The following is a 21,371-nucleotide window of genomic DNA, read 5'->3' on the forward strand; positions in this document are numbered from 1 at the left end:
ATAATACTTCTTGTTACTGTTAGAAGAAATAATCTGTCTTTTGAATCTCTCTTCATATGAATTTTCCATGCCCTTAATCATTCTTGTCACCTTTTCCTTGCTCCCTCCATTTCTGCATTGTCCCTTTGGCGATGGAGTGACCAGCACTCACAGAAGGCTTGAGCATTGATTTATCCTTAATTAACTTCTAAAGCCCTCAAAGAAGCAAACAGAATTCTTAGTTAACAATACCTGCAGAGCAGTGGGGTTGACTCAGACCTCCAAAAAGAAGCTGAAATTTGGAAGAGCTTGCTAGACAAGCCTTATGTATGTTTTAGCTTCACACCCAAGTGCTTTCCAGTGAGGTTAACTAGGAGATGCAGTTCTTTATTTTGTTCTTGGGGGTCACAATACACAGAATTTACGTGCTCAAATTCCCATGTTACTATACATACTGTTACTGCACAGTACAGAGGGAGATGTATGACATAATTTCCCTATACAAGATAAATTTATGTGTACATTGTTTTGCTTCCAAAAATACCTTCAGCTCCATCACATTTCTCCTTCTATTTGATGTAAATAGCCAGCCACTGGCACCTTGTGCTGTGAGCCACTGCAGCAAAACCTCTTCCAGCAAATCCCTCCATTCGAGGCATTTTCTCTTCCCAGAAAGCTAGAATGAACTCCACTTGAGAAGTTGAAAAATGGTAAAATCCAAGTTTCTTTTCCCCATGCTGTCAGAAAGGCACCAATGTAGCGAATTTTACCTTTTCATCTTTCCCTTGTTCTTTTCTAAGCAGTGGGGAAGATCAGTATGTCTCCAACATGGGAATATTCTCCCCAGTGCACTGCTGAAGACCAGGGGGGTGTTGAGAGCAGCAGTACCAGAAAATGAGGGGTGCTGGTCCTTAGGGCTCCAGTGCAGCCCACCTCAAACCGGGCACCTCTGCTGCTCTCAGTGGGACCAAGGACAAGCCCCCAACCTACATGGAGGCTCCTTGGCTCCCCAAGCCAGGCAACTCTTGCTGAAGGGAAAAAGAGTGATTGTCATCAGCCAAGCTAAGCATGTAATCCCAATACCAAAAGTGAGTTTTATCAGGATGATGTTGAGCTGTTCTCACTTTGTAGAGCAAGATCAGCCCTTTCTGAGATCTCTTGAGTGGCTGCCAGAATGTGGTTCTGCAAAACAGCAGCCATCCTATATAAAAGGAAAATGCTGGAATCATCAAGAAGCCTGCAACTATGTCAGCTGGACAGGAAAACAGAAAAATAAAAGCTGCACTGAAATTCAACAGGGTTTTATCTGTATGAAAGATTAAAAATTTAAAAAAAACTATTGCCCTGGTCAAAATCTGTGCTTGTTCAGAATGCAGCCATCCCAAACAATCATCAATAAAACATCACTTGTTTGTCTTCAGTAAGTACAGAAACTGGTCAACAAAACCAGAGAAAAAAACCTCATGGATTTTCTCCTTTGGATAAGCCACTTACACTAAATTTGATTTTCTCCCATTCAAAAGCTATTGTCTCTCATCCTCCAAATTAATTTTGTTTCTTTGAGGGATTTAACTTTTAGGAACATCCTTTTACAGTCTCCCTTCTTTAGTCTTGGTTTGGTTGTTTGCTAAGAATACAAGTGACAAAAACTGAAAGCTGCAAACCTGAACTGGAAGGAGAAGAGCTGCAGAAATGCCCCAACTGAATTTAAGTAGAGGAGCAACACTGACAGCTTAGAACATATCACAGCAAAAAAAACACAGAACAAAGAAGTCAGGCAAGCTGTCTCAGTCCTTTATCATGCCTTGCTGGTGTGCATTAAATCACTCTGATTGTCTTTTTCTAGTGGTTCAAAGAACTGTAAAAATTTAGATCTCTGTTGTGCATGAAATTACAAAAGAAAGAAAATATCTTGGATAGAAGGCCCCCATACCTGGAGCCAGAGCTTTTTCTCTGTTGAGAGAAATGAAATTGGGCCTCTTGTCCAGCCAATCCAAATCACATTCTCAGTGTCTGACTTGTAGCTCAGCACACAGGCCTTCCATGGATCTCCTTGCCCACACATGTCATACACACCCACAAGGCTGTTTGGGGTGACACCTCTCACTTGTGTCCTTAAGAAAACTGGAGAGCACAGCCCTAGGAGAGCTTCAGCCTGCTCTACCCAAACTTGTCTTATAGCTTATATCACAATAGAACCAGCAAAACTATCAGTCCACTCTGAATATTCCTCTTGGCAACATCCCTACAAGAGTTCCTACAGCGCTACAGGCAGAGGAAAGTGGAGGATTTGAGACTTTTTGTCGGTCTGTCCCACAAAGCAGCCAAGTCTGTGTGGGATTGCAAGGTAAAACCTCAGGTGGCTGCAGTCAGCCTCAAACCCTTCCCAAAGGAGAAGCACAAACACACAGTGCAGGAGGAACAGAGATCTTGGAGGTAAGATGTTGGTGGTTTGGGCAGGACACAGCCCTGCTCTGCCCACAGAGCCAAGCACAGCACAGCTTCCCTGCACACACAGAGAAGGAGAAAGGAAGCAACGCAGCATTCCTGTCCCTCTTCCCTCCCCCACCCTGTGAGGCTGGTGTGCAGGAAGAACAGATGTACCAAAAAGCAAGCAGTAGGAAGAATGCTTTTATATACCTTACAGACTTCAGAGAATAAACTGCAACCTGTTCCTGCTCACAGGCAACATGGTCCTACAAGAACTGACAAACATCATCTACCACAGTTCCTTATTTACACAAAATTATTTCTATTGCCTTTCAGAGGCCCTGGTATAAGATTTATCCTGCAAAAAAAAAAAAAAAAACAAAAAAACAAACCCAAAACTTTCAGTTAAAAACTTTTAAAAATGTATTTTTTTCCTTCCAGTGAAGCACTCTGGAGGAAAATGAAAGGATCAGCAAGCCAGATTGCAGTGTTAGCTGCTGAGCATTCAGAGAACACACAATAGAAGAATGTGTCAAATCTGAAACGTGATAACAGCGATGCCGCAAAAGAAAAAGGAAAATCCTAAAACAGAAAAAAGGGTAGAAGTGTGTAGGAAAGACAGGCCTGATTATCCTCTACATTACATGGGGGGGAAAAAAAAGCCATTGAAGACAGTATAGTTATTCCAGAAAGAAATTGGGACACTTGAGATGATGTACGGCCTGGGACTGCAAATCAAATACTCTCCAGCCCATTAGGCAAGGCTGTGGTTATCTTTGGCTTTTTTATAACATACAGGCTCTGGGACATAATTTACCAGGGGGAGACAATCCATTGTACTTATCCAGAACCAGCCCACGCTCAGCTGGCAAACAGCCTGTGGCACCACAGGGATGGGTGAAAGGGGCTCTGAAGCAGGAGCAGAATGCTCAGGAGCTGGATCCTGGACCTTGGTGGTCCAGGACAGGAAGTTAGGGTAGATAAAGCACCCTCTAAAACCAGGTGGCTACAGCCAAATTATTAATAAAACTGCCTGTTGAGTGAATTTATTTATTTTTATTTGTTTGTGCTTACTCTGCTAAGAAACTGGGGAAAATTCGGTGGCATGACCTGAAATGGTGCCAGGACCATTCAAAATATTTACTGGTTTAATTTACCAGGCAAGATACAGCCTGCAAGTCCAGAGCACCTCCAGCACATTTTCTAAGAAATGCCTGTTTGGGTAAGGACTCTGGATTTCCCAGTAATTAAAATGAGTCACTAACTTAATTTTGCCTCCTACTATTTTTACTTAGCATTTTCTTACATCCTAGATACACAGAAATTATCCTGTGGGATGCTTGGGGCACATTTGTCCTTGTTTCACTAAACACCAAGCTCAACCGTCGTACTTTTGAAAAATAAAGCTGGCTAAGAGGAGAGGGTCAGCATCACCTTCACTCTGCCTCTTTGAATGAGTCCTATGCAGAAAAATGGACAACCACTTAAAAAAGATAGTTTTTTAATGAAACTGTAGACCTGCATGACACCATCTCATCCAAGCACTCCAGGATTTGCATATATGGCTATTTTCCTTCCACACCTGCAAAAAGCCCTTTCTCTCACCTGCTCACTTTAATGTAAGGAGTATTTTAGTCCGAGGTGTTGCTGCACTGTCACTGCTGCAGCTAGTCCATTTAAGGACTAGTCCATTTGTCCAACACTGAGTAATTCACAGAATTACTCACAGTTATTCATGCAGACAGGAAAAGGCTGGGAGAGAGCCATCAGTAAAAGCCCAGCAAGTCCCTTTCCTACAGCCTGTGTGGTTCCCCCAGGGCTGCCCCTCGGCCAGGCTGGGTGTGCTGGGGCAGAGCAGGGACAGGAGGTGACAGGAGAGCCCTGCTCCTCCAGACCACAGGCTCAAATAAAGACTTCCAAAAGTGCCCTCTGAAATATCTGCCATCAAGCTCCAGCCCTTAAGATAGGCGTTTCTCATTAAGCAGTGTTTTTTGAAGTTGATTTTAAATGCTGTGTTACCAAATAAATCCCTATTTATTTGTATCCTGTTTTATTGACCAAGCAAGTTTGATAAATTTCTACTGCTTTATAGATTCATACAGTATTTTGGAATGCCATTTAGAGCACTGCTACCATTTAACTCAATTTTATGACTACCACAGGAAGCAAGGTTAGGGAAAAGCAGAGTCCACTGCACCACAGGAATGGAGGACACCTCTGAACACTAATCAGATAAAAAATTGACTAAAAGTTAAATCCAGATTTGTACACATCCTGTTTTGCTTCATTCTGCTTTGACTTGTCTGACTTCAAGGAAGTGTTTAAACATAAGACAAACTCTTCTTCTAATCACCTTGAAACACTCCCCCTCCTCCTCTCCCAGAATTGCTGTGTGTGACTACTGTGAATTCTGTGTAGTCACACATATTTTGTACACTGTGAAAACTGTCTCACCTTAAAGTACAGTGGTTTATGTAACTACTCTATGTACAAAGTATCTGTAGGTTCCTGAGAACTTATTCTGAGACAAAATGCCAATCAAAGATAGACAAAATTGTTCATATAATACACAATAGGCAGACTTAGATGGACAAGAACAACTCTTCTAATTCATATACCATGCCATATATGCTTTATCACAAAAAATTACAGCTTGTCCTGTAGCTTTATGTAGTCATGAAATGATATCGTTTTGCCTCTTTAAATAAGGACACAGGAAACGAAAAGATTAAAAATGCATTATGCCCTTTGTTTTCCCAGTAGAGAACACAAGCAAGCCTTCACAGCATTCTGCCTTAAGGCAAAATTTTCATCTATCCAAAATCCTTACAAAATGTATTCCTTCTGAAATGTTTACTAAATACTCATGTACTGAATAACCTCATCCTCAGTGATACCTTTTGTGCTTAAGTGTAGGAGGGTCCTTGAAAATTAGGTGATATAAAGGTAGAAGGTAATACTTTATAGTACAAATTATCCTCAGTTTACCAGCTTCCCTTGGTAATAAAGGTGATGTTAATTGGAGTATTACTGACAACTTGATAAATAAGAACAGCAAAATTTTCCTTTCCCCCTCCCCCCCATTTCACTTAGCCCACAATTTCTAAGGAGCTGATATACAGTATTACTATAACATTAAGGTCTAATATTATAATAACAAGTTTGCTTTTGAAATTCAGTCTGGAGTGTAAAATATTAAGCCACATTAGAGGTAATGAGTTATCTGTATTTAAGCACACAAACCATGCATGATGCTTAAATAGAGGGTTTGTTTCCAGTAGATTCTTTCAGTTGGAGTCTTTTAAAATATTTGCAGCAAAATATTTACTGTAATTGTTGCAAATAGTGCGTTCTTAACATCTCTAATAAAAAATACCAGCGGGATCAAATCGGTAAGAGCATGGAGAAGTTCTTAGGGGCTTTGAATCCAGCAGGATAATGTAATTAATAAGACTGTATTTGACAAAGGAATATATAATTTATACCTAATACAATACATGTAATAATGTAGAATTTAACATATAATTTACAACTATATGCCTGCCAAATCAAGCTAATTGGACAAGTTTTTAAAACAGCTGATGATGTAATCCATCTGCATGTAACCTTGAATACTTCAGGCAGTTTGAGAAAGAACTTCATTGTAAAGTATTTGGTCTTTTCCTCCTCACTTTTCAAAGGAAGTTCTTTTGAGATGAAGGAAAATTAAAAAGAATGTTATTGACATGAAATATTAAAAGGCAAGCTTGCTGAAGCCAGCTTCAGAGCATTTTAACTTTTGCCTTTTAATTCCATTATGGGCAAGGTTTTGCTGAGCATTATCAGTGATGCAGAAGACCATGCTCATAGGAAAGTTCTGCAGTGCAAAGTATAAAATATGTTGATGATTTAACATGTACACCCCCAGCGTTCCCCACACAGGGGTCAAAAGCCAGGGTTCAACTGGACTCACAAATACATCACCCTGAATCAAACAGAGCATCCCTAAATCGTAGCAGTCACTACCACACACTCATTACATTAATAAATTGCTCACTAATGGGAGAGGTGACAAGTAAGATGTGCACTTAGTGGCCCTGTTTGCTGCCTGCTCCTGATGCCTGAATGCCCGTTTTTCTCTGGGTTATGTTCTAAAGTCTTCAAAGTGCATGAAGAAAATCTGCTCAGTGTTGTGAAATAAATCAAAGAGCGTCTGCTGAAAATTCCTAAAACGCTTCTGCCCTAATCTCCTGGACCAGAGAGTGGGCTTGCAGAATGCTAAACTTGCTTTTCAAAGAAGATCAAAGCAATGCCAGCAACAATTAAAAGCAGGGGTGCAGGTGCGCGCATGCGCGGGGGCTCCGCGGAGGCACCAAGAGCCTCTTTTTAGTCATCCCTGAATGCTAACGCTGACTTATCTAATCATTCCACGTGTGCTTTGAAAGGACAGGAGATGTGTTTGTGAGAGACACAAAAACTGTCCGCCTTTTGGGATAAAACGTAACATTTTACAAGACACTCTCTTTCCATTAATTTTGAAAAGCTCCTCAGCTACTGTCTAATTAAACCAGCCTGTAATTTTGTTGTTTAGTGATTCAAAGATAAATGAAGTTTCAATTGTGTATCTATCCTTCCTCCTGTTACTTAGTCTTTCAATAGGCTTTCTCTACCTCAACACTTCGAGGGCCAGCTGCTTGCCTTACCCCAACACCTGAATAACCAGGTTTGGCAGCTTATCAGGAGCACTGCAGCAGTTTAATTTGCCTGCTTCAACTTCTATCCAGTGCTGGTTGTCCTGCTCTCTTCACACAGTTACACAAGAAATACTTGTGTTAGTAGCTAAGTGTAAGGAGTGCTCGTGCCTGAGGGAGGGTGATGTTACATGACAAGTGCTACGCCTCCAGAACGGGGGGAGACTTAGCAGCCAACCTGCTGTTTCCCTGATAATATGGTTTGTCTGTTTTCCCCTTCTCAAGATGGCATTTCACTGCACAAACCAGAAAGGGAAGGAAAAAACCCTCAAGGCCCGCCAATAAACAGCCATGGGAAAAAACTCTTCCAAGTTCACAGGATAAGTAAGGAAGGAGTAAAACCCTGAATGAACTCCCCTGGCTAAACTGGGTTAGGATGAAAAATGCTTCTACTAAATGCTGAAAATTTAGGTCAGTCTTGTTTATGTGAAGATATAAACAACTGACATTTTGAGAAGCATGTGAATCGAAGTGATATTTCTGTGTTCTCTCTGAATCACATTGGGCCACCAGGCCCTTTTATACCAACCAATTTCTCCCCCTTCAAATAAAAAAATAAATCTGAATTGTCATGTCAGCTGTAAGCAGCAACACATTGGAGTACTGTACTTCAAAGCCTAGTGGCAGCAGCCCTGATATATTTCATATTTTTAAAAAACATCGAGTTAACTGAGTGGCTACCTGGGAAACATATAACAGAACCAAGTAGGTACAGTTTTGAAAGCTGCTTGCCTCTTTCCTACCCCCATATTACAGAGGTTATATTATTCCCCTATAAGTATCAAGAGAAGATGAGGAAAAAGATAGCAGATGCCCTTCTGAGACCTAATTGATGTTATCCAAAACATGCATCACACCAGATATCCATTACACTTAACACAGCTCAACGTAAGGTGATTCTGACAATGTGAACAGGGCTCAATCCTATTTCTCTTCAAATCCACGTGAATAGTTTATTATATACAGACCAGGCACAGCGATTCATTTTGATAAAATGCTGCTTAGCAGCATCAAAACTGCCTGAGCATTTTGTCTGCCTGTACTTGGGCTTCCTACTGCTGCCATTGAAACAAATGGCAGAATTCCCATTTACTTCCATGGGTGGAGAGCCAAGCTCTTAGAAACCTTTGTTTTTAAGGAAAAACATTTTTCCTCCCACTCATGAGTACAGTTCTCCCGAAAACCCAATGGAACTGTTTAAGAAGTCAGGTGGTTAGGACCAGGCCCAGAGGTCAGGAACAAAGAATATTAATACAGTCTTGCTTTTGAAAAACTGAGCAGCAACCTCAAAGCATTGCTGTTGTTTTCAAAACAGAAAATGTCACTCTCAGATTTAAATATGAAGATTTTAAAACATATATAAATCTGTGAAGGAAAAAGGAAGCACATATTTCATTTAATGTCTGGATTACAGATTCTTATTAAACAAACTGAGCTCATTATAAAATCAATATCAACCACTACACTCCCAGGAGAAATGGCAAAAAAGGTCACTCCTAGAAATTCAAACAATTTTCCTGCTGGAAGGGCACGATTTTAATTACAGATACTATTAATTAGAGCTGTCAGTAGGAAGATTGTCCTGTTAATTATCAGAAATTCAGTTTCAAGTGTGGTTTTGGAACCTGGAGGGCTTTTCAAAAAAATTAAGAATTCCTGTATTCACAATTAACAGAAGAAAAAGCCTACCTATAGCTTCTGTGCTTTAAATAAGCCAACAGCAAGTCACCTATTAAAATCAAACAAATATATTTATGGGCACAGTCTCACTGGCCAACAAAACTGATAAACTGCTGTTTTGTTCACACTTAATCCCAGAGAACACTCCTTTTTTTTGTCTACAGGAAATGCTCTTGCTCTCACTCTGTCTTGCTTTGGAAGTCATTAAATGCAAAGATGTGATCCAGTGATTTTTTTAAAAAGTAAACACGTCTTTAAAAGTGTAAACCAAAACCTTTCCTGAATATACTAATTGTTACAGAAACATTCATATTTATTATTCTGTACTTAATTCTCTCTAGACCCAGCCTGTGGAAATATACTTAATGCATTACATCTTTAATATCTAAGAGGTACAGACAGATCCAAACTTTGTGAGGAAATATGAGTTTATTCCCATAATACTCTCAACTGCCAATTTAAATCTATCTCAGCTCCAGGATACAGAAAGGCCAGAATGTCTGATCCTAAGCAGAACAAGAAAGTAAAATAAAACTTGACAAAAAAGTGTCGTTAGCGAGGCCCTATGGATGTACAATAGACAGAGATACTACAGAGACAATGTTTACACATTCTCAAATTCTTTTTCCTGGTCACACTCCAAATATTTTGGGTAGCAGACCAGGGCTGTCTGGTATATGACCATAACACATGCACTACCACACCAATAACACACCAAGAATGTAAGTGCCATATGATCTAAAACAAACTTCAGGAAGATGCAGTGTCTCACCACCCAACACTTTTGAAACCGAAAGAGAAAGCTGGAGGTTTCTGATTTATTTCTGAGAAGCTGAGTGCAGTCCTCCAGCATTACTGGGTACACATCTGCTATCATTGTTCTCCTAGAACCAGTCTTGGTTTAACTCCCATCTATCAGCATTAGATTTCATTTTATCTGAATAATGGCAGAAGGTGGCAACAGATCGGGTCAAAGGCTCTTTTCATATCAGACCCTGAAGAAGTCGATTACTCAAAAAGAGAGACATCTTCAGATAACCGTGCAATCCATTCCTCATAAATGTTAAAGATTTTTCGTTATTAATAGTGGCAGGGGTGACAGATTATGGATATTAATGTTATTTTTCTGAGAATTTCAATGGCAAGGGCTGGGATTTTATTTTTTTTTATGCTTCTAATTAGGCACGAATTTACAGCAGCTACCAGAATAGCCAAGATTAATACCCAGTAGTAAAAAGCTGCTACACCGAATCCGCGGGACTATGAATGGAACGGGGGCGGGGGGGAAGCTTCGGAAACAAACCCACCCCCGCGACTCCCAAGGCGAGAAGGGCCCCCCCGGGGGTCTGCGGGCAGCGGGGCAGGGCCGAGGAGAGCTCGCTCTTACCTGGTAAGCAGCGGGCGCATCGGAGCCGGCGTCAGCCCCCAGGGCCGAGAGCTTCTCCTTCAGGCGGTGGTGGGCGCGGTGGCGGAGGCAGTAGGCGACCCCCGACGCCGCCAGGACCCCGGCGATGCAGGCGAGGGAGAGGAGGGTGAGGAGGAGGAATTTCGCGGACTGTGCCTCCTCCCCGCGCTGAGCCAGCGGCGGGACGTTGCTTTTCTGCAGGGAAGGAGAGAGAGGCAGCGCCTGAGTTGCGCGGTCGCGGAGCAGCGCGGAGGGGGGATCCCGTCGGGGGGAGCACCCGGCAGCCCTAACTTTCGGCCGGGGATGGAGGCAACCGGAGGGGCAGAGACAGGGACAGGGACGGGACCGCTGCCATGCCCAGCTCCGTGCCCTCCCCTCCGGCGTTCGCGCTCAACTACCGAGAGTCGGAGGCGGATCCGCGGGATGCGCGCAAGCACCGCCGAGCGCCCCGCGGCTCCGCTCGCACCGCACCGAGGGCCAGGGGCTGCGAGGGAAAATCCGGTATTGTTTTTTTCTTAGTGAAAAATAAAACACAGGAAAAAAAAAAAAAAAAGTAGGTGGTGATCCTTCCTTTTGTCTATTATAGAGGGAAGCGGTTTTAAAAAAAACCCGATAGTTCCAAACTCCTCCAGATTACTATTATTTTTGCAGCAATAGGAGAGAATCCTTCTAGTGCATTTCACTTGTCTCCATGTGCTAAAAAGTTGTACAATAATTTCCCCTCATTAGCTTCATTATAACCTATATTAGCAACAATTAAAAACGCAACATGAAAATGAAAAGACCAGGCGCGCAAATTGCAGCAAGACTCATTTGGCCTGCATTCCCCCTTTCACAATTACCAGGGAAATGAATTGAAAAGCACGCCCCTGCCTCAGTCCTGGTTGCTACAAGACGAGAACAATTAGCAAACTCCTTTCCACCACCTAATTTCGCGTGGTAACAAAATGGATTTTTCCCCATGAATGCCTAGCCGGCCTATTCATTATCTCTCCTCTATTAGTAATTTTCTGCTCCGTATTCAGCTAGCCAGCTCTTAATTTCCTCCTGTCTTGCAGTGTACACAGTGGCTCTTATGTCAGGCCCGGTCCATTTTTATCTTGTAATCATAAAGGCCACCAAAGCAATTATCGCTGGTCTTGACTGTAAAAGCTTGTCATTAATTAGCCTCCTTGCCTTCAGTGCTGCGGATTAGCCGGGGCTGAGGCTGAGTTAATGGAAATGCAGGTTCAGTCAGACTCCCGGATTTTCCTGCCTGGACGCGCCGCGCGGAGGAGGATCGCGGCTCCGTGCGCCCCGGCGGAGCGGCGGGGGGCGGGCACAGGGCTCGCCGCGGCCACCGGCCATGTGCCGTCCGTCCGTCCGTCCGTCCGTCCGTCCGCGCAGCCACCGCCGCGCCCGCCGCTTCCCCTCCCCTGCACGGCCCCTCCTCCAAATCCCAACAGCCACCAGGAGGAGGGGGCTGCACCCCCACCCCACCCCGCCCCGGCCGCGGGGGGATCGGGGGCCGCCCCCTCGCCACCGCCCCCCCGGCCCCAGCCGGGCACCTGCCCCGGGGGGAGCGCTCCCTGGGCCCGCAGCGGGCGGGGGGCACCGGGAGGGGCAGCACCGACGGCAGCCGCCTCGGCCCCGGGGGGGTGAAGGGCTGCTGCGCTCTGCCGTTAGCATCTCCCTGAAAGGCCCCGTCCCCCCGGGGCCAAGGGTCGCAATCTGCATCTCAATAGGCGGCTCCCGCCGAAGTGCCGACGCCCCCTCGCCGAGCGCTGCGCCCCGGGACGTTAATCCTTGTCGCCGCGGTGTTTGCCCCCCGTCAGCCGGGCAGGGACAAGCCCCGCACCCCCGAAGTCCCCCGCGGGCCAGCCCCGCTCATCGGGCGGCCCCCGGCTGGGCTCCGGGGCACCGACGGGAGGAAAGAGGCTGGCGGGCACCTTCGGGCACTGCTCCTGAGCCTTACGTCTCTGCTATCTCTACCACGGTTTTAAACGATTTCTTTTCTCCGGGTGCCGTGTGACAGAGCCGCACCAAGCACACGGGAAAAGGGCTATGCGAGAGATACGATGACAATGATGCTGACAAAGTGCTGTCAAAAGCTCCGAGTAAACATGCAGAAGAGAAAGGGCGGCAGGCTCTTTCTCCCACTGGAGTTAAAGCTATTTTAGATGTTGCTTCCAACTTCGCCAGACAGTTTTCCCCGCAAATCCGGGCTGCCGTCCCCGGAGCTAGCTGCCCTTGACAAAAGAATTGCTCGAAGAGCCCCCCCGCTACATATTCTCAGCGTACAGCTGCACTCGGGAGCCTGAAGCACAGGGAAGAGTTAGAAACCTTCCATGGGGCGTTCAGCATTGCTTACACCTTGCCAAGCGTCTGCCCTGGGAGAGTCTGTGCAGCCCTGCCCCTTGTGACAGGCTTCCAGCAAGCGAGGGCGTGCAAAGCCCCTGCACGTCCAGGGGGAGCGGCGCCCACGCCTGTCCCGACCCCCGTGCCCCGCGAGGGGATGGAGGCCCCGCGGCGGGAGGGCAGGGCCAAGGGCAGGGGGCACGGCCGCTCCCCGCTGCCCGCCGGCGCACGCCGAAGGGGAAGGGAGAGGGGGCTCTGCCCGGAGCAGCCCGCCCTTCTCCCATCCTTTTCCTCCCTTCTGCCTCACGGGGAGCAGCTCCAGAGCCGCTGCCGTCGGGGCCCGGACGACTCCGTTCTCCCCTCCCTGGCTGCGGGGGGCTGGTGCTCCGGGCCACCTCGGCCAGCCCCGCACGCCGCCCGCAGGAGGGAGCAGCGGCTGATGCCCCTGTCCCAGCGGCTGATCCCCCTGTCCCAGCGGCTGATCTCCCTGTCCCAGCGGCTGATCCGCCTGCGCTGTCCCGCAGGAAGCGCCGGGTGCGGCCGACGGCAAAGCCCCATCGCCCGGCTCCGGCTCCAACCCCGGGGCGCGCATCGGCGGCGTCCCTGCATCCCGAACCGCAGAGGATAGCCGGTCCCCCAAGCACGTCCCATCAGGACACAGCCCCGACTGTCCCCAAGGCAGCTGGAGGAACCCGCTGCCCTTTCATCCTGCTCGGTGACCAAACATCACATTATGAAACGGGTAAAAATTAATCCGACGTGTTAGTTACCAGCTCCTTCCCTCCTCCCACCTCTCCCCCCAGCCGCCCCGCTGCCTCTAACCAAGAGCACAGATTTCCCCACCTCGCCTAACCCCCTGATTCTTCCCTGCAATAAGGCCCCAGCCTGAAACGGAGCCTAGGGTTAATTAGAGGCGTCCTGTCAGCCTTGACTTGAAATTGAAAGAAAAGTGTTTAAATATTTATGAATTTGACATTTACAGTCGGATGTCTTTTAAAGCAGAACACCTCTCCCTGTGCTGGTTGGGGCTGCCGTGGTGCGTGTGCCTGGGGTGGAAGGGGAACAATAGCTATTGCATAACAAGAAAAACAAATTACCTCCCCACCCAAGGCTTAACAAATAAATAGACCACATAAATTACACGCAATTAAATATTAAACATTAAACTCAGCTACATGTAAGTATGCATTTTTTAAACTTCACATAAGAGATCATATTGACATTCCTCTGAATGATTTTCTCCTTCGAAAAGTGTGGAGTATCAATGAAGTCCCAATGAAGGAAAAACAACTAATTCCTAAATGAATGGTTTAGAAAGTGAATGTGAATGAAGAGGCTTTGGAGATGTTCATCCAGCCTTGCTTTGAAACAGCCCGACCTAGCTTAAATGCTAGAAAGCAAAGAACAACAGCACACCTAACGCACACAGCGTTTACTTGAAGTACACTGATTCTCTGAGGGTCTGTGGGTTTTTTAAGAGGAAAGAAAATTCTTAGTGTCTGATCTCATGTAGGCTTTCCCGGTCCCTCGACAGAACACATTTTATATACACCCAAAAGTGAGTCATTAACTAGAGCAGCCATAACACTGGAGTCACAAATCACTGTTCTAATCAAAGAGCAGCGTCCTGTTCCGCGGTGTCATCCCATGATGCAGCAGAACAGTCGACATTTCAAACGAATTCCAGGCAAATGTCAGTAAATATTTAATGTACGCTTTCATGTAAATAAGTTCTCACACCTATGCTGGAAGTGTTGGAGAAAGTCTTTGTAAGAGCAGAGAGGAGCTCCCCATGCAGTGATGTGGAAGCTCACCATCCAGATGCCTCAGCAGAATTACACTTCATTATTTACTTTAGGACATAGGGCATGATTCTGGTCCTTGCAAAATTCTAACTAAAGTTGAGGTTTTGTTTTGCTTCATAAATTTAAAAAGATTTCAAACCCAATCTGCCAGTTACTGCACCTGACCACTCTTCCAGTTAGCAATGGAAAAAATCACTACAATTAATTTTTAAACAACATTATCTTTTTTTTGCAATTTTTTCATGCTTTGATTTTTACATTTATATTACACAGCTTTGTTTCTGAACAATAATAAAAAATTGAAGATTTCTTAGTAAATATGGGCAAAAAGAGGAACTTCAGAATATGATTTGTTTCAAAATATTAGAACGTTAAGAAACTCAAGAGGTGCTATTTTTAATTTGGAATTCACTATAGAATCTAATAAATGAGAGAAGTGAGGCGGAAATAATCATGTATTAATTCTGTGCATTACAAAATCTTTTCAGAAGCTATTATCAGAGCAAGAGGCATTGTGGTTTGGATTCAGGGTGGGAGAAATCCTTTGTGCAACTGAAAGCTATTGTTCCTCTGTGCAGATGAAATTGTACTTGCAAATATGCCATTCAAGGAGGGAAAAAAGTACCTAGGCAGAAAAAAAAGAATTCTACAAGAAAATCATTAGTCTTAAAAATAAACTTCTCTAAAATAAGTTTTAGTTCATTGTTTGTTTGTTTTCTAAGGAATATCCTGTGCTAACAGTTGCAGCCACTGACATTACATGAAAATATAAAGGATATGCATATTATTTCCTTATATAGAAAGCATGAAGAAAGGGATGGATGTGTGTGGGTGTGTATATATATAATGTGTGTGTGTGTGTTCTTATGTATGTGTACACACATCCCTGTATGTCTGCTCATCTATATAAATCTAAACTTAAATTCACTTCTAGTAATTTCCCTCTCCCAGAGGTTATCTGAGACATAGGTTGATACACTCTGCTGGTTAAGTTTTGATAGGTTACTAGAAAACCAGAGAAACACTTTACGTCAGGAGGAGGCTGGCTACCATAATCTGTCCCCAGGAAAGCTACAGAGAAGATTTTTTTACCTTTCATAAAGTAAGAAAACAAAACAGAAGGGACAGCAGCATCTCCCCCAGCTTTGGTAGCTATGCCTCCTCCTCTACTGTGCTCCCAGTCAGGTTAGGCTGGGGCAGCAGGGCCTGGGGATGTTCACCTTTTGTGCTGTAACACCCCTTGTGTTCAGCACTGCACTCCCAAACTGTTTGGTCCAGGCTACTTGTTGGTGTTTTAAATATGATCTCTGGAGTTACTGAGAGATTTCTAGGGCCGCTACCTTCTGACTCCCTGCTCACACCCCCTCCTTCTCTCCCCGGAAAGCTCACCTGATGCCAGGATCACTTTCAGCAAATGTCAGTTCATCACCTGAAACGAGGTCAATTTAATGCTTTTACTCGGGAGGATGAAATCGGATGGCAAGGTACTTTTTGCTTCTTTTAGGGGTCGGAAAGATTAGACAAATCGACAAACACAAAAGGCAGATGGATTTCTGGGAACTGCAGCTTATTCAAATCACTGAGAAAGGTCACTGCAAAAGCCACAGATCTATTCATCTGTAGGGGTACAATGATCTTTCCACAACCTTCAACACCACAAAGCACTCTGGAGCGTCTCTATACCTTTTAGTAGGATTAATGCCATGAACAATGACTGAATACAATCAAGAATTCACTGAGTTCAAAGATCCCTTGATCAATGGTAGATATTTTCTTCTGGCTTCCTAAAGGCAAACAGAAGTGAAGTTTCTGGTTAGAGTTACAAGAAATAAGAGCTATTATTCTGAATCCCACTACAAGGTGGTATTGAAATGCCAGAATGTCCAAGCACCCCAAAGAAGTTTGTGGCATGGAAGGAGTAAGGTTGTGAAAGAGGAAATTCAATGAGCTTCAAGATGTTCATAAGCATCTGGGTATTTTTTGAAGTCAGCAGTTAGGTAAAGAGTAAAGCACAAAAGCCTACAGCATCACTGAGACAGTGCAGGGATAACACACAACTCAGGAGACCGGACAGCCACATCCATGCCTGTGGAAGAGGCAGGTGAGTCGGAGACGGAGGAGCACGGCCCATCCTGTCCGAAGCCGCACAGTGCACCTCTGAGGTGGCAGCAAGAAGAGGAGGGCGCGGAGACGGCGAAGGAACCACGGTGAAGAAACTTCGATCCCCGTCTCTAAGGACTCGGGGGCAGTTAGGGCAAAGCAGCAGCGTGGGTGCACCAGGAAGCAGGTTTTCCTCCGCAGCCCAGGCTTTGTTAGCCGGAGTAAAACCGCGAAAGAGAGGGACTCGGCAGGTCTAAGTCACAGAGTGTCAGAGCCCGAGCCAAAAGGTCGGTCAGCGATAGCCGAGTTTAATCAAATATCTTCAGCTAGCAAGGGAAACACGAGCCGCAGCGCCAGCGCTGATCTAATGCTGATGCTGAAGGCACATAATTCAGGGATTAGATAAGGCGCCCTTACAGCCGAGTGCCAGCAAACGAACCAGCTCTCGGTTATGCTGCAAGCACCGGCGGGTCCGTCGGCGGAGCAGCCGCCCCGTCTCGCAGGGAGCCGGGCCGGGTCCCTCGGCCGTCCCCGCCCGGGCCGGGGCTCCGCGGCCGCACGCCCGCACCCCCGCGGGGTCCCGTCCTCGGGCCCCGAGCCGTGGAAAGCGTCCTCGCCCCGCCGCCCCCTCCGCCCGCGCGGGTTCGACGGCCCCGGGCCGGGAGCATCCCCGGGGCTGCGCTAGGCCGGGGGCGCGCAGGGAGGCGAAGCGAGCCCTCCGTCCGCCCGCGCTGCTCCGCGGACACCCGGCCCGGCCCCGCCCGGCGGCAGCGGCTGCCCCATCCCTCCCGGCCGTCCCCGCTGCCCACAAGGCTCTCCCGAGTCCCGGCCGGGCCGCCTCGAGAGCCGTGGGCGCTCCCCCCAGCCCGTCCCCGCCGCATGTACCTGCTGCCGGCGTGCCGGGACGGGCCCCTCTCTGCGAGGGGTCGGCGGGCTCTAGCAATCCTCGTCCGGTGCCAAAACTTCCCCCTCTCCCCCCCGCCCCTCCTCAGCGCAGACAAAGGCGGCGGCCAGCACAATCGCCCCTCTCAGCCCGCAGCCGCCTCCCGGCTCGGTGCAGCGGGGGCAGCGGCGGCCCCGGGCGGCCCGGTGGTCCCCGCGGGGCGCGGGCGGAGGATGCCGGCGCGCCCCGGCTCTGCCCTCCTTATATCGGGCTGCTCGCAGCCCCTGCCGGCTGCCGCACATGGCCCATCCACCGGTTGCTATAGCGATGCCTCCCCTCCACATGTTGCTGGCAGCAATTGGCTAAGGAGGTCTGGGCTGTGCAGAAACCCTTCGCCGGAGTGCGGCGATGAATGGACACGGGCTGTGTCACTCACTTGGAAAAGCTGTTTGGGGTTTCTGTTGTGGATGTGCGGGTTTTTTTTCGGTTTTTTTTTTCTTTTGGTTGATTTTTTATGTGCACCCTCCCCCATCTTTTTCTTTTTATTTTCCTTTTTTTTTTTCCTTGGTGTCTCTCTTGCAAGATGGAAGTGGAGGGTAGAACAATGACAGAAAGCCAAAAATAAAATCAAACAAGGACACCAAGGAAAAGCTACAAATCATTTACATCACAATACGGCAAAGGAGCCCACAACGCTTCTTCCTGAAAAGACTTTCCTCAAAAAAAAAAAAAAAGAAAAAAAAATCTACACATTGCCAAGCAAAGAAGACCCAAACTTTCTCCCCTCTCCTGCTCGTTCTCCAAATGACACAAGAAATTAGGAAGGAGGAGTGTGTTCCGACCAGCCCCGGGACAGTAACGAGGTCCAGCTCGATAAAGAGCGACAGGCGCTGCTCGGGCGAGCGGGGCCGTGCCGTGCCCGCGCTGCGCACCCGTAACTCCCCGGCTGAGCAACGCTCCCGCGCAGGGGCCCGGGGCAGCACCGACCCTTGTATGGAAACGGACCCTGCAGTCTTCCCCATCTCCTCAAATTCCCTCATGCCGCCGGCAAACACGCTGAGCCCCCCCCCCCCCCCGCCTCCCTCCCCCCATCCAGCATCTGCCCACGGAGTGCCCCGGCTGCGGGAGCGGGACAGGAGCGGGCGGGGAGCGGCAGGGTGGCAGGTCCCTTGCATCCCCCTTCCCCCGCCGGTGGACAGCGCTCCCGCTTCCCTCTCCCCATTGTTTCCCGCTGTCACTGCGGCTGGGGATGGCAGCCAGGGCAGAGGCGGCTTTCCTCTGTCCGTGGAGGGGGCAGTCCTTTCCCTTTCCCCTTCCTCTTCCCCTTTTGCCCCGTCCCCACGTGTCCCGCCCCCACGCCGCCGCGGCCGCTGTGCCCCGGCCCGAGCGGCCGCGGCTACTCCCGGGCAGGACCGTCCCGAGCCGGGCACTGCACACACCGGACCCCCAGCCGGGCACTGCACACAGCTCCCCTCGGCAGGGACCCCCAGCCCCGCCCGACCCTTCCCAGTCGCGGAGCGACCCCCGCCGTGGGACGGTGCGGAGGAGGCAGTGTGAGGGACGAGACGACCATGGCATGGCATGGCATGGCATGGCATGGCATGGCATGGCATGGCATGGCATGGCATGGCCACCCTTACCCCACACCCCTGCTGTCCCGGGGCTCGGTCACTGCCGCCTGCCCGGCCCCGGCGGGCTTTGCCTTCCCGGCTGGCCCTGGCTCCCCGCGGCTGTCCCCGGGACACCGCATTAACGCCCTGTAGCAATTCCTTTGCCCCCTTTTCCTCCTTCCTCCTTCCAGCACCCCTCGGCAGCCGGCACCTGGGTAAGGGACCAAGGAAGGGCAAGGGCCGCCTGAGTTCCCAGAGCATCCCTGCCCGCCCCAGAGCGACACTTCACTTAAACTGCAGGACAGCACAGAAATGTCCTCACCATCCCCTGTATAGCGTCCTCCTGCCGGGTCCTGAAAGTGCAGAGTGGTTTTGCCATGGGCTCACCCCTACTAACATCTCACCCACATCCAGACTTCCCATTCCAGGCCGAGGAAGATGCTCTTTACATCATCACTGTTTAAGAAAAGAAGGTTTCCAGGCAGGAGAGGTTCTCCTCACCTGGCTGCTGCTCATACAAAATCCTTCCCACAGATTAACACAAATTTGGCTTCTCCAAACATTTCCTCAGCCACGTTTGTATTGCTTGGACTGAAAGCATGGCTTTGTCAGTCTGTCATGCTGAGAGGACCCTCTCAGTCTGATGTTCTCCTGCCCCTGGAAGCCAGAGCATACATAAGCTGCTCACTAACCTGCATTGCTTAAGTTGAAAGATAAACGAACCCGCCAAGTGATTTCATTAAAAGGACACGTGTGTTTGCATATTGATCCTTCTAATGAACTGTCTGAAACTGATAAATACTTCCATTAGCTTTGTAGTTTGTATTTAGTATTTAAAAATATATTAATTAACATTTCCTGGAATAATATTGGATCTTTTCATAACTATCAGGCGTTGAATGGGTTGAACATGAATTTGGCTGGCCAGGTATCAAGAGACAGCAAAATATTAGTTAAATACTATTTCTTTTTAACAGTGAGATTTTGAGAAATTTGTGGTGAAATTTAAAAAACTTTTCACATTTATGTAATTTTCATTACTTTTATCCCATTCTAAATATGACCTTTGAAGCAATGATAGATACTTGTGAGGGTTATGTCACAGGGAGAAATTATTTAAACATAGATTGTTTAATGTGTTATTCATTAAAAATGTAGAAGGTGTTGAGAGAAAGAAGAAATAATTTTCAATTGTTTACTCATTTTAAATTTAAAATCTGTTTTAAAGTATCTATAAAACTGTTGGTCACATATCTGTGAATTGACTTACTGATAAATTTTCTTATATGACTTAATTAATTAAAAAATGGGAAAACAAAAAACCCCCTGTTATCAGCAGCATTTCATTATAAAATTTCTAGAAAGTTTCATGTCTATTTCTCAGAAAAAAAAGTTGACATTGAAAGTATAAATGACTTTGAGACAGTTTCTTTGGGTTTAGCGCATCTAAAAATACCGGTATTTTGAAGATTCACATTAACATTCATCCAAATTCAAGAGCTGTGTTTGAACTATGCCTAAACTCAAAATATTCTAAATCTTGCAATTTCAGTGAGAATGATGCTGAAACGTATTCCCATTTTTGCACAGAATAAAACTCTTGCCTGAGAACCACCAATGTTTGTCAGGACTCCCTAAAATCTGTTCTTCATAACTGGACATTGAAAACCACACTGACCATTTTGCCTTGATTTCTGACTACAGACCTGTCTGCACTTCTAAGTTTAGCCACTTCATTCTGCAAAGCATGCACAATGCACAGCATGAAATAGATTTTCATTCTTTTAAAGCATGTATGATAAAGCTAAAACACCATTTAATCTCATTTGTTGTTTTGTTTATCAGTTATCCTTTGGAGCCTTGCTCATTAAATACAGATCCAAATATGTTGCAGAGGATTTTCCATAGATTTTCTGTTCATGTGGATATTGAAATCAAAGTTGAATTTCCTTCATTCTGATGAACAAAACATTTTTTTCCAAATATTAACTTCCTATACCACATGCATTTAAATTACTTTAACTTTAGGAATGTATGTATTAAGAAAGAGGCAGAACTCCCATGTCTTGAAAACACCATACCTTTTTTATAAATAAAACTAACACCTAGGATCATAATTTAAAAGTAGAGTTAGCAGAATTTTAACCACTAGACTCCACTGAGTTTTATGTCTTATCTTCTCATGCTCATCTGTGAAGATCAACAACAGACACATTCTACTAGCAAATTCTAGAGCTCTTAGCTTTATTAAGAAAATTATTTCATTCTGGCTAAGATTTGAATCTAATTAATCTGTCTTGCAGTTTAAAAATGATAACTAAATTCAAGCTGCATACTATTCTTCAGAGACAGCTTAAAATATTAATTAAGTAAAGAGTGCATTTTCCATTTATTTTAATTACATTAATACAG

The 21,371-nt window shown here is 46.4% G+C and overlaps 2 protein-coding genes across 2 annotated transcripts in view; both read right to left on the reverse strand.

Annotated features, from left to right (window-relative positions):
* PTPRN2 (protein tyrosine phosphatase receptor type N2) overlaps positions 1-21,371 on the reverse strand; it is a 634,871-nt gene that overhangs the window by 95,877 nt on the left and 517,623 nt on the right. Inside the window, 1 exon segment of the mRNA XM_074552744.1 lies at positions 10,207-10,419. Coding sequence (XP_074408845.1) covers positions 10,207-10,419 — 213 coding nt within the window.
* Positions 11,751-18,677, reverse strand: LOC141731015 (uncharacterized). The gene is made up of 2 exons (XM_074552825.1): positions 17,352-18,677; positions 11,751-16,842 (listed from the first exon to the last, which is right to left on the reverse strand). The coding sequence occupies exon 2, from the start codon at positions 13,151-13,153 to the stop codon at positions 12,539-12,541; it is 615 nt and encodes a 204-aa protein (XP_074408926.1). The 5' UTR covers positions 13,154-16,842; positions 17,352-18,677; the 3' UTR covers positions 11,751-12,538.

This window comes from Zonotrichia albicollis, chromosome 1 (assembly GCF_047830755.1).
Source record: "Zonotrichia albicollis isolate bZonAlb1 chromosome 1, bZonAlb1.hap1, whole genome shotgun sequence".
Classification (NCBI taxonomy): domain Eukaryota; kingdom Metazoa; phylum Chordata; class Aves; order Passeriformes; family Passerellidae; genus Zonotrichia; species Zonotrichia albicollis.